Raw genomic sequence first — 14,318 nt, 5'->3', positions numbered from 1 at the left:
GTTACAGAGGAGGAAGAGATCGACGTGGTGACCTTCGAGAAACCGTGCAGACCGGCAGCATTACCAACGTACCCGAGCCTGGCCGACCAACAGCACTTCCAATTAACGGTGAACACAGCGTTCAAAGAGAAAGCTCCTGGAACCAGACCACGTGGTCGACCTCCCTCGAACCCAGCTCGGAAAAGGACCGCTCAATCGGAGCCGAAGCCGGCGAAACGGGCCCGCCACAGGACTTATCAGAGGAGAACCAAGGTAGGGCGGTGCATATCGTCGTCACCCAAGAGCGTGTCGAGAAGTTCCTCTGACGATGAGCTGGACACCGAGAAGAGGAGTCTGCACAACAACATGGAACGCCAGAGGCGGATAGAGCTGCGAAACGCGTTCGAGGATCTGCGTATCCTCGTGCCAGCTGTCGAGAAGAAGGAGAAGGCGCCGAAAGTCGCGATCTTGAGGCAAGCGGCTGTCTACTGTGATACATTGAACGAGATGAACCAGATCTCGATGGCCCAGGTGGCGGATCTGAGGCGGCGACAAGAGAGGCTTCGAACGAGGCTCAGTGTTCTGAGGAGGAGTCTCGCCATGACGCGCTGAGGGAGAGACTCGGGAGAATCGTGTCAGATTCAGCCCACGAACACGCGAAGCACACAAGCACTTGCTCGAAACGTACGAGTCGAATTTGTTGTTACTCCCTCGGAGAGAAGAAGGGAAGGATGGATGGACGAGCGACAAATCTCTACTCGACGTTTCGAGACCATAGAGACGATTTTTTTCAAACACGCCTGCATGCGAACGAGGAAGACTGCCTGACATGTATAATTTGACTCTGACACTTGTATCTGCCTTCGGTCGCACAGCATGGGGGAAAGAAACGCTTCGAACTAGCCAGATGGCGCCGTTGAGTAGAAGCGTCGGGCATTTTGGTCCTGATTAACGAGAAGAGAGATGAACGTGTTGCGATTCTCTGATCCTGGTCGAAGTTCTCGGAACTTGGTCGGATATGGGTAAACCTGTATCCGTTTTATCGTAAAAGAAACAAATATATATACATATATTATATATACATATTTATATGTGTGTGTGTGTGTGTATGTATATATATTATGCGTATATACAGTATATATGCACACGTAATGTCAAAACGAAGAGAGAGGGTTCCAAGTTTCGTTTGCTTCGAGTTAAGGGGAGAATCCTGAAGGATCGATGATATTAAATTCGTTCTGTCGAACGTGTACCAAGAAGGAAGAGAGAAGAAATGAAATATCGTTCGCATATAATCGACACCAACAAACATTGGAAGAGATCGAAGAAACCGCCAAAAAAAAAAGAGAAAAAGAGCTTCGAAGAGGATATTTATATACGTATATTTGTAGAAAAGTTTCTTCGAATAGCGAACTGCAAAAGTGAAGGGAAAGAATTGATGGAGGATCGCTTTGGCCGAGGTTCACAGAAGGTATCTGGTATAAGAACGTAAAAATTGAGTTCGACTAAAAAGAGAGACAAAAGAGAACGACGATAGATTTCGAATTTCTCTTTGTCGTTGTTTCTATTCTTTTTTTTTTCTTGTTTTATATATTATATATTATACACGCGCATACGTACGCATACGTATATACGATTTATCACGGTAAAATGCACTGTGAGAAGAAAAGAATCACGAGGCTGAATCGCGACGTCAAGGTATAAATATTGATTTTTTTTTTTCGATCTCTTTCTCGATCAGTGTCATCTTATCTAGAGACAGATATTATCGACTAAGACCGGTTTTCCTGGAGCTTGGGAACTCGTACGTATTATTTTAAATATATTTCACGATATAGAGGCAATAGAGCAACGATGTACGGAAACGTTCGATGAGGATCGAGATACGTGGCCTTCAATCGAATATACTATTTATCATGCATTTTTCACGATACATATATACACACAACATATATATATATATATACACATGTATGCACACTCGTGGTTTTTCGTTTTATCGCGAAAGACTTGCATTTAGATATGTCGAGACAAATCTCCAAGTGGGAAAAAAGGATTATTATATTAATAATAAGAGGAGTCTCGATGATTTCGCGACTCGGTTCTCGAATCGTTTGATCCTCTGATCGACGTTTGATGCAAAATCCGTGCGCCACACAAGAGAAGAGAAAACGAGGTTTTTATCAACGAATGTCGTACACTGTTGGATATCGTCGGTTCCCTAGCTAACTGGTCTTAGTACGTATTTCAGGGTTTGAACCGGTTTATATAGGTTGTATCCTTCATTTTTAGAAAATGAACGAGCGAAAAGGAAGATACATAAAAATGGAAAATACACACGCAGCTTACGATCGTCGATAGATCGTTCTTTTTCCAAAACTTGTATCGATAACAAGCGACAAAAAGAAAGACGGCTAAAACTCGTGAAGCTTGTTCTCTACATTAACGATTTTATATAATGCTTTTACACGGTATTCTCGTCACGATAATAATATAGTCAAAGCGAAATTTATAGATCCTCATAGATAGGTCCATAGATCATCGTACGAGTTTTGGAAATTGAAGGGAAAAATCGCAAATCATATAGATATTTATATTTCTTGTAATTCTCGCAATTTCACGTGTTTCAACGAGTCCAAGCTAAAAATTATTTTCATTAATAGCATGGATGATCGAGGGTAAAACTTGGAATCGATATATATATATTTTTTTCTTTTTTTTTTTTTCTTACTATCGATTCGTAATCGAAGCATTCGACGAACGAGCTCCAAAAAGAGGCGTGTTTCGCGTTGCACGGATAGGAAACGCGCGTTCGACAATGCCATTCAGCGGAAAAAAAAAAATCACGGATAACCGGGGGTGCGGTGAAGCCAACAATACCTATTCACAAATCTCCTTCTTATCGAATTCCATTGTTTTCACCATTGCAATCTCACTGGCTTTTTCGCGTCCATAGCTAATAGTAGTTACTTACAGATCGATTGATGATCGCTGTGCGATCTTTACGTTCCCGACGTGTCACGCCTTCGATAGAGAAGCCATGGATCCAATATTGAGCGTGTTGGCAAGAGAGTGGCTGTATTCTGGGAATTTTGCAAGTAGGTGAAAGAGCGTATGAGTCACAAAACGTGTGTAGGTAGGATAACAGTTTTGCATCTAGGACACACACATGTTACGTGCATACAATATTGCTGAATGCTAAAGAGAAAGTCATAGGACCGTGAAAGAGTAATATAGAAATTTAGTCCGGTACCTTAACATAATTCCTTACATTCTTTTCTTAACGTGTTACATAAGGCATACCACGCATCTCTTCCATTTTTAGATTCGTTTCACACGCTACGAAACGAATAAAATATATATTACCTAGCAAATTTTCGGGTTGCGAAAAATATTCGAACCCCTTTCGTCTGTCTTCTTCCTCGTTCTTCTGATCCGGCGATGCCACGAAAAAAAAAGCAATCGTGATTGAGAAATGTGTGATAAAATGTCGCGTGTATATTATATTTTGCTCTTTCTTTTTATCGCGATTCCGTTTCCTTCCTTTTGCCGATTTCTCCGTGCTGAGTGATAATTCACGAGAGATCGCCTCGGATGTTTTTTTTTTTTTAAACAAAACGGGTGCAATAAGAGAGAGACTACGCGAGGAAGAATGTCGTTAGTTTCGTTGTTAAATGATCGTCGAGAATATGTAAGTTCGTGGGAAGGAAGGAGGCGGATTGCTGAATTTTTTTTTTTCTTGCTTTATCAATATGTTTTTTTTTTTCCCCCTCCCATAATCGATTGTTCCCCGATTTCTCGGCTCGTTACCCAAAGCTTTTTTTATTTTCTTTACGGCTGAGAAACGAAAATCGAGTTAGATGGAAAAGAGGCTTCCGGGAATTGAATTGTCTTCGAATAGAATCTTCCTTATTTTTTATTTTTTGATTCTCGATCATTATACGCGGTACACGTTCGCGGAAATGGGTGTGGGGGGGATAGTGGCGATTTTTATAACAGATGTGGAGATCAACTTTTCTTTCTTTTTTTTTTTTTTTTTTTTTGAATTCGAGGATTAGTGGCTACGCTACGCTTTTAAACGCGTGTAAATAAATGTATATATTATATAGGATGGTATATACACACGCATACGTAACATAAGCAGATATATGCATGTATACTGCAAATTTATATAAAAGGGGATTATATGATAAGTGTATATGGTCAGAGAGAAAGGGAGGAGAGAGAAAGGAAATGGGAAAGGATGAAAATTTGCGTGGACAAGAGAAATGAAAATATAATGCTACTAATTATAGACTTTAACATTAATATTATTATAATTATTATTATAACTATTATTATAATTATTATTATAACTATTATTATAATTATTATTATTATTACAATTATTAATATCTTATCAACATTTATAATAACTATTATTATTATTACGATTCTTTTTTTCTTTTTTAGTTAACGAGTTTTTACTTAGCGTTTCACTGCTACAATATATATTATATTATATATAATAATAATGATAGTGACGATATATAATAGACTCTTATGGGGGATAAGAAAAAAAAAAGTAAAAAGTGAAAATGGGAACTTCAACATGCATACGCATAAGAGACGAGATATCGTTCGAATGATTGGAACGATCGTGGACGCGCCGCAGTCTTTTATATATAGATATATATAATTAACAGATTTTTTCGCTGTTTGATGACGATTTGAAATATGATCGGTATGTGAAAAAAGAAATATTATATGGTAGGGATTATATTATATTATATATTACGATGAAAAAAAATATATATAAATATATGTCTATGTATATTGTAATTAACGATAATGATGATGATATGATAATGATAATGATGATGATGATGATGAAGGGAAAAAAAAAAGAAAAAAAGAAGAAAAACGGAAGAGTTAAATACGTTGATAATATAACGAGAGTGATTGCGGAGATATGTAAAGATATAAATAGAAAAAAGAAAAAAGAAAAAAAAAGATAAAAAAAACGTCGTCGCGGCCGATCGCGGAAATTTACCCGGAAGAAGACGCGTTTTTATACGGAAAAAGAGAAAAGAAGCCCAATATGTGGCGCCCTCGTGAGAGAGAGAGAAAAAAAAATGAAGAAAAAGGCAAAACAATGTGTTCATTACATTTGTAGGTAACAGTATTCGTTTATATACATACTTTTTACGGGCTATATCGAAAAAAATAGGAAACGATTAAAAATGCAAAAGAAAAAAAATATGCAAAAAAAAAAAAAAAAACAAAAAAAAAGAAAAAAGGGGAAGAAACAAGAAAACGGTTACTATGGAAAATATAATATAACCGGAACAAACTTCCGGAAGACTAGCTTTTTTTTTTCACATAATACACCCTCATATACACGATACATCTCAGATACGCATGCACGCAATGTACACATACATGTACACGCAGATATTTAAAGAAAAAAGCTTGTGTTTACGCGCGCGAGCGTTCGGATATGAAAAGAAAAGAAGAGGGCTGGAATTTCGAAGGGGAAGCAGAATACGACGCTCTCGCGATCGGGCGAAAATTAAAGAGGAAAGTCGGGATGAGGTTTCGAAAAAGGGGTTTAACATTTACTGATCGAGCAACAGAGAACTATATAAAGAGATGGAGCATTTTCTCCGAAGAGAATCGACACCTTGGATCGAAAACCAAACGTGTGCACGTGCATCCCGGAAATAATGCCTCGACACGTATTCCTCATTCCTTCGACCGATGTTTGTAATACACACGTTCGACGCCGCCGCATGCATTCACACATGCTAACTTACACTTATATATATATATATATTTATATATGTCCATACACTACATCTATAATACCATACAAATAGCATATACATGTAGGGAGAGACACAGACACGGCAATCGTATATTACACACGCGTATATACTATACACACACAGTTACACATATACACGCAGGTTAATTAAAGACTAATCGAACGACACAGACCTGAAATCTGATTCGCAACCCAAGTGCTTCAAATTTATATAGGTACATATTAATCGCAGTAATAATGCAGTTCGGAACCACGGGTGGAACGCGTTTTTACGGAGCGTAGAGTGTATGGGTAGGGAGGGTGGATTCAATGCGGAAGAACTTTTTGACAAGTAAAAGTTCTCCAAAAAAAAAGGCAGTCGAAGAGGCTTGATTGAGGAAACCCGTTGTTTCCGGAATACTTTTGATCGTGCAAGAAACTACGAGATACGAGGTTGAGTATCCGATGTGTGTTCCAGGGGAGATTTTTCGTGCAATTGGGCACGATAATCGTCGGGAGGATGTGAATCCATTTATAATATGTATTTCGGGAGAACAAGTTTGACCTGTGCGCTTTTTAAATATACTATGTAACAGAAAACATGGCTTTATTCGTCGAATAATGAAAAGAAAAAAAAAAGGAGGAAAAAGAAAAGGAATGAAAAATGATTTTAAGTAGATATTATTAGCAATTCACTGTAGAAGAAGAAGAAAAAGAAGGAAAAAACGAGATAATATTCGAATACCGAACGAGATATATACACAAAGGCCTTACAAATCGAATCACAGTGTAAAGTTTCGACATTCTTACATCCGCGTGACATTTTCTAGCCGTAGCTCCCGTTCTATTTTTGACAGACTTTTTATACGTTTAACCCTGCGATCGCAAATGACGATAATTATAAATATATAGAGTGCCGCTTTACGCGATTACAGGAACGATTATATTATATTATTACAAAATATAGAACACACACAGTAACGAAACGAAAAGACTAAAAACAGAAAAAATAAAAAAAACAAAAAAACCAAAAAAAAAAATGAAGATGAAGATGAATGTTAAAATGGAGGAGGAAAAAAAAGATAAAAAAAGAAAAGGGAAAATGTTTTTTATAGACGAAAAATCGGATTTATTAACGAAAACAGAACGTTGTTCGCATACTCAGGATAATAATAAGAGGCGCCTTAATTTTTAACCGTTGTAAAAAAAAAATGGAAAAGAAAAAAAAAGAAAAAATTGGTTTCTGGGAATAAACGGAATACCTTCTCGCGTTATGACGTCATGTATTTTACATAATACATAAGAAAGAGTAAAAGAAGAAAATAGATACTATAATAATGTTTCTCTTCCTCTCCGCGTTGAAATTTCTTCGAAAGAGACTCGCGTTTCTTTGATTTTGCGATTTTGAACGGGCGCGTGCTTGCGCGCGCATGCGCGAGTCGCTATCGATCGAATAATGAAAGAAAATGAAAAGGAAAAAGAAAAAAAAAAAAGAAAAAGAAGCATTATATCGGCCACATTTTTATAGTTCTGCTTTTAAAATAAAAAATTCGTTAGTTCGATGCGACAAAAGGAAACTCAACTATATATATATATATAATATATATATACATACCTCGCAATAGATTTCGCCTTCATAAGACAGTAGCCTTCTCTTCACGCTAATTAATTAATAAATAGTGAATCCCCGTTTTATAGCAGCTCTCTGCTTTTTTTTGTTTTTCTATTTTGCTCGTGTGTCCGACCTGTGAGTTCTCTATATCGTGCCAAATCATGAGAGAAGGGAAGGTGAATCGAGAGAAAGAAAAAGAAAGAAAGAAAGAAAGAAAGAAAGAAAGAAAGAAAGAAAGAGGAATCATAGTTAGTTAACACATTTAGTTGAGCATTTTTTTTTTAGCCAAATTTAATACGATGATTATGACTATGCTTTAAACTGTCAATTCGGAAAAGAGCGATTTAGATATATATATATTTTTTTTTATTCTTCCCTTTTCCCTGTTCTTTTGTTTCATTTTATCACCATATATACGTGTATAATTTTTTTTTTCATTTCTCCCTTCGATTGACTAAAAAATTTCCCTAAGCCTTCTCTCGACAAAGACATTTCTTCGAAAATTGCTCAGAGAGTAACCTTCGCCGTTGGATCGTGGAAACGTGTTTTCTTTCTTTTTTCTTCTTCTTTTTTTTTATCATCATTTTCAATACAGTCTTCTTTCTCGTTTTTTCTGAATATTTTTTTTCTCCCGGTTAATTTGCGAAAGACTTTTTATCCTTGTGGGAACGACGCTGATTCGAATTTATCGAGGCTTCGTATTATTCTCCTCCATTTCTTTTCTTATATATAAAATATATACATATATATGTATATACATTAAAAAATAAAAAAAAAATGCTAATATTATATACGATTTTGTAATTTTATATAAGGATATAAATATTTGCACAATTTCTTGAATATGCGTCACGTGATCAACCGGGAGATCTCTAGCTTGTCCTGTTCCAAATAGTGTCTAACGTTCAACGCAATTCTGAAAGAAATAAAAAGAAAAAAAAAATTAAAAAGCATAGATATCGACAAAACGAGATATTTGACGAGATTAAAATGAACATACAGAGGGATGAGATATTATAGGATCGAATTTTAAAGATTACTAACGTAAATAAGATTTATTAAACAGATTATTACGTACAGAAAAAAATAACACGTTTCCAAGATCTGACGGCGATTTTGAAGAGTGCAAACGTACCTGCTAGCCACATAGACATTAAAAATAATCATAGTTAATTGTATAAAAGGACAGAGAGGTGGTGTATAAGGAAGATTGCGCGTTTTGTAAACGACATACGTCGACGTAGCTTTAGCTTAGGAAAGGACAACGCAATTATATACTATTATAATACTGTTATCATTATATAATAAAAAAAAAAAAAACGACTCTAAGTGGCGCGTGAGATTCGTGTTCAAATGTGTTCTATCGTTTATCAGATATATGAAAAAAGAAACAAATATATTTTCATTTTTATTCTTATCTATTTTTCCATTATTTCTTTCTGTTCGTTTTTACTTACTGATCCGTAAATACGTAATGTAATTAGGATAATTTTATTCACACGTTAATCTAGATTTTACGCGGACACGAACGAATCTTGCGATCTCCACGGTGTTTCCTTTTTGTAAACTTTTTTTTTTTTTTTTTTTTAAATGTGCACGAGTGCAGTTTCAGATTAATTATAAAAATATGCGCATACAGTACAGAGAACGTCCCCTCCTCCGAACACAACGATATCATAGATAGAACGATTATGCAACGTGTATCTTTTCTCTCGTGTTCTTTTGTTTTTTCCTCCCCCCTCCCCTTATTATTACGCGTATCTTTTTTTTTGGTTTTTTGTTTTTGACTTACAAAGAACGTGTGTGGCCGACGGCATCGAGAATAATCGTTCGCTGAATTTTCTTTTTCTTTTTGCAACGCATACTTTTTGCAATAAACATTGCCACGAGGACGATTTTCCATTGATGTGCGCGCGAGTATGCAAGTGTACGGATGCGAAGAAAGAAATACAATTAGCCAAATTGAAACGTTTAGAAAAGGTGTAAAGAGAGAAAGAGAGAGAGAGAGAGAGGGAGAGAAAGGGTTTGACAATGAGGAAACGAGTGATAAAGATGCGAGAGCGAGACTGAAAGATTCCGAAGATTCGAGAGTGCTTTTTTTTTTACGAATGTATAAAATAAAAATATATATATAGTTTCCTATGTGAGAAACAAACGTGTAAAATCGTATTAAACCTCCAACGTTTTATAAAAAAGATAAATAGGGAGGGGTTAATACACGTGCGTCAAAGAGGTAAGAAGAGGGTGAAGTTATGAGGTATCTTCTCTTCTAACGGATCTATATTTTCAGGGGCCCCCGGGGGAGGGGAGAAGGGTTCTCGACGAGAATACTTAAACGTAAACTTAGGTTTTTTATTCAGAGTAAAACAATATTTTTTATTTATCCCTTTATTTTTATATGACGTTGCTACTGGAAACCGTTTCTAGGTGGGGGGATGAAGATTGACGCGTGAAAGGGTATCGGGATGAGTGGATGAGAAAACGTCAGAATCGAACGAAAGAGGAGAGAGCGAGTGGACGAGAGGGTGAAAATAGAACGAAGATAGGGGGGAGGGTTTAATTAAATTGATGAGCCGGATGAGTGGTAACCAGAGCTACACAACGAAAATGTACCATCTTTAAATAGAAGATGGGGTGTAAAACGACGGGGATCGTTATATATATACATATATATGTAAAATCCAGGATAGAATAGAAGTTGGAGGAAAAATAGTGGAAAAAATAAAAATTGGGAACCCCGACAACACAGATTTTTGAACTGCGATATTCATGTTATACTATATTATATATATATACATATATATTATATATACAGATAGACCGATAGAATCTCTTATTTTTGCAAGAAAACCAGATTTCCGAAAAATGGAAAAAAAAAGTAAAAGTGAAAAGAAAAAATATACTGAAAATAACAACCGTTCGTCGTTGAGCGACAAGGAAGACGAAAGACAGAGTTTTTCCATACAATTTTTCTTCTCCCGATTATTTGATTTTTTTTATATTATTGTGTGTATCCAATTATTACAATGCCCGTCAATTTTTTTCTTTTTAATAAAATTCCATTATTATTTTTCTCGTTGATTGTTAACATTGATGTGTTCCGGTTTCGATTGAAACCGGAAATTGAGAATATACATCCAATATACATCTTTCGTCTTCATTGATCGCATTTAATTCGACGAACGTGCACCACAGAGACTTAGCCGCTTTAAACCGGGGGTGGCGTCGTTGGAATTTCGTCTCGATTCTCGCGACGATACAAGCTTTCTACGTAATCACGGATAATTTTAAAAGAGATAAAAAGAAAAAAAGGAAGAAAAGATGAAAAGTTGCGTAAAGTGTAAATCGAGGGACCCTACGTTCCGACCGTATGAGATATAACAAAATTGCGCTTTTTTTTTTTTTTAGAAAAAAAAGATGTTTAGGAAAAACACGAGGGAAAAAAGAAAAGAAAATTTTATCCTCCCTTCGAGAGGGATGGAGAACAGAGTTTTTACATTAGAAAAGAGAATTTTGGCCTCGCAAACGAAGACTCAAAGTTCTCCGTGAAAGAGAGAGAGAGAGAATGAGAGAGAGAGAATGAGAGAAAAAGAGAAAAAGAGAGAACGGGTAGATATAATCGTCTAGGATTTGATGCTAATTATTCTATTATTCTATTATCGATTATCGAGCAATACTGTTAAGAATTATTTAACGATTAACGGTAATAACGATTGTACTACTCACTTTGTATTATAATAATATTTAATATATAATATTATATAATATATTATATTATACACTTTATATATAATAACCAATATACGCATATAGAACAGCATATATAATCTTCTACCTAATAATATAATATATTATCGATAATATTAATATTAATTATTAATAACGATAACACATTACTACTTCGGTAAAGTTATCTCTGCGTGGCTAAAAGGGGAGAAAATGCTTCTCGAATTTTTCATTTCTATCGAGAACGCTTTCGTGAATTTTTCTATATATATACATATTATATATATATATATGTATATATATATATGTATATAGAAAAAATATATTTACGTATGTTGTAATGATTCGTGATCGGCCGATCTCGCGGATAATAGACGAAGTTAAACTGGACCCACCTCCTTATTAAAAATAAATAAATAAACGAATAAATAAATAAATATATAAATAAATAAAGAAATAAATAAATAAATAAATAAAAAAAGAGTTCACTTGTACCTATACCTCGAACGATTGTTGGATAAGAGTTTAGCAAACGGAAGGGAACGTTACGATTTTATGATTTTTAACGAGAGAACGATCGCGGTTTGTCGTTCCCCGACAACGTCCGTGTCCTTAGCCACTACTCTCCGGCGGTCTTTTTATTTCTTATTGCTTATTTTTCCTTCTCTTCCAGTGGCACGCCCTTTCGAGACCGGAAGTTGTCGGGGAAAGCGTGCAAAAAACCTAAGAGTCACCCCCGTATAATTTACGTAACATTTTATTAATGTATACATAAATAACGCATACGCATGTTAACCGCGGGGAAAGAATGAAAGATAAAAACAAAAAATGAAAAAAAAAAAAAAGAGAGGAACTATATTATATTAACTAGCTAACGATAAGCGAAGCGCATCGCGGTGAATTAAGACACAACATTTATTATACAACAATACTATTAAGAGATGTGCTTGTGTACGCGTACGCACATGATTTCATGATTTTTTTTTCTCTCTTTTCTATTCGCGCCACGTGTATACGTGTACACGGTACGTAACGTACACATACACACATACATACACACACATAGATACACACATTGCAGATAGATAGAAGATAATAAAATGAAGAAGTAATATTTATTCCACAAGTTAAAGAAATAGTAATATTAGAAGTAATATTTATATATCTATATTTACTATTTGCATATTATATTACGACGTAACTCTACGCCTCTCCCCGATTGGGGATGGGCGGGGTGGATTTTGTATAGGAAGGATGCGACAAAACGTGAGAGAAGAAGGAAAGAAAAAAAAAGAGAGAAGAGAAAAGAAATTCGAAGATGAGGTGAGAGAGAGAGTGCACGAGTGTGAAAGATGGAAGGGAGACGAGAAAGATACATGTGCTTATTTGTAATGGAAGTGTTGAAAAATGTGTAGAGAGTGAGAGTGAAATTAAAGAGAGAAACTAAAATTATAGGAGGAAAGAAGAAAAAAAGATAGGTTTTGTACTTAAATTTAAAAGGAAAAAAAAAGAAAAAAGAAAAAAATAAAAAAAAAAGTAAGAAAGTCGTTCGCGCACCTAACACGCTTTGTTTATTACTTCGGTTTCCTTTTCGTCGACGAGAAGGATTGTGGATTGTAGCTTGTGGAGAGATATGATAGAGATCGTATATATGAATAAAGTTGTTCCTTTTTAGATAGGTATTTGAAACCGTGTTTGGACGTGTTGATGGTCGACGATCGTTTTTGGTTAAGTTGAAAAATTAAAAATCGTGCTCGATAGGTAGACGATAAAATGAAGTTTATAGGACAGCAATATAAATTCAGAGTGATGCGCATATTAGGAATTTTTTTTTTGTTACGTTAATTGTCAACTGCGATCAGATTAGAAACGCAAGTTTTCGATGTTTCTTTTTTCAGGAAAAAGGTGGTGAGACAGTTCCTTAACGTTTATATTTCGAATTATCTTATTATACGAATAAAGCTATTATCATTTACCCGAAAAGAGTATTTTTTTTCTTGCACCCAGACTTCACGTCCAAATTCCTACATTTGCTCATAAATTGGGATGACTGAAGGTTCAATGTAACGATTCAATATTGAAATCACTTGAGATTACTGTAAGTAGATTGGAGATTGTTTTATAAACGTATCCAATTAATTACATATTTTAATCTATTTAAATCTATTTTAGATATTTAATTAATTTGGAGTTGTATCTACATTAATCTAATAATCTGATAATGGTCTTCGAATATTCAGTGATTTCAAGACGAATGAAAAGATTTTGGTAAGAAATTCCATTTCTTTTACAATGTAATAATAATATTCGAGTTTTCCATTCAAATAATTTGATTTACAAAATAAATTTTTTTAGAGCTGTAAAATGCCAAAGACATTGTATCAAATATCAGAATGTATGAAAATATGACTTAATTTACGGCGAAAAAACACTAGCGTTATTTATCACTATCTTTTATAACCAGTGATTTCTCGTTCTTTGTCGGAAGCAATAGAAAAAATATTTAAAAGTATCGTTATCGTGCAGATAAAGGGGTATCTTGAAGGAATCGTTTCGTAAGATCGAGCAATCGTGGCAACAAGATAGCTGGAGGGCTCGAAAGAAGAGCAGAACCCTTCGAAAAAAGGGGGAAAAAATAAGAATGAAAAAGCAAAAAGAAACGAGGAGAATATAATCGAATTCCAGTCATCCGCTTCATTTCACTCGTACCGTATATCACGTTATGGCGATTAACGGTACGATCGATGACCGGCACCGGTTTTACGAGCCTTTATTTCGCTCGTTGAATTAATTCGACGTCATAAAGAGGAAGATAATGGGTGGCTGGGATGCATCCGAAACTGCGAGCCGGCGAGAAGGTAAGCCAAAGCAGAAATTTAACGAGAAAGCCACCGTGGTAGCGGCGTTATACGAACGAAAACTATCCATTCCACCGATCAGATACGCCTTTTATCTTTTCTCTTTATTTTGCCTTACCCTTTTGTTTCTTCCCCTATATCCAACTATTCTCTTTTTCTTGTTTTCTGACATTTCCTTTTTTGTGTAAGTACTTTATATACCTCTATTTTTTCATTCGTTTCTATACTATTCTACTCTCTTTTTTTTAAATTCCCATGATTTTAAAATTTCCAAATTTCAAATTCTTTTTGATCAAAAAATTCAAGTCCAAACATTTTTCCTTAATTTTTTCGTTTTTTTCTCTTCCCTTAATGTACG

The 14,318-nt window shown here is 35.2% G+C and overlaps 1 protein-coding gene across 2 annotated transcripts in view; it reads left to right on the top strand.

The window, feature by feature from the left end:
* The window catches only part of LOC108002348 (transcriptional regulator Myc-B), a 39,222-nt gene extending 26,137 nt beyond the window's left edge, over positions 1–13,085 (top strand). For both annotated transcript variants that reach the window (XM_017063982.3, XM_017063980.3), the window contains one exon: positions 8–13,085. In XM_017063982.3, coding sequence (XP_016919471.1) covers positions 8–591 — 584 coding nt within the window. In that variant the 3' untranslated portion in view covers positions 592–13,085. The remainder of the gene's footprint in view (positions 1–7) is intronic.
* The last annotated feature ends 1,233 nt before the right edge of the window (positions 13,086–14,318 follow it).

The sequence above is a fragment of the Apis cerana genome, linkage group LG11 (genome assembly GCF_029169275.1).
Source record: "Apis cerana isolate GH-2021 linkage group LG11, AcerK_1.0, whole genome shotgun sequence".
Lineage (NCBI taxonomy): Eukaryota > Metazoa > Arthropoda > Insecta > Hymenoptera > Apidae > Apis > Apis cerana.
This window is presented reverse-complemented; position numbering and strand designations above follow the sequence as displayed.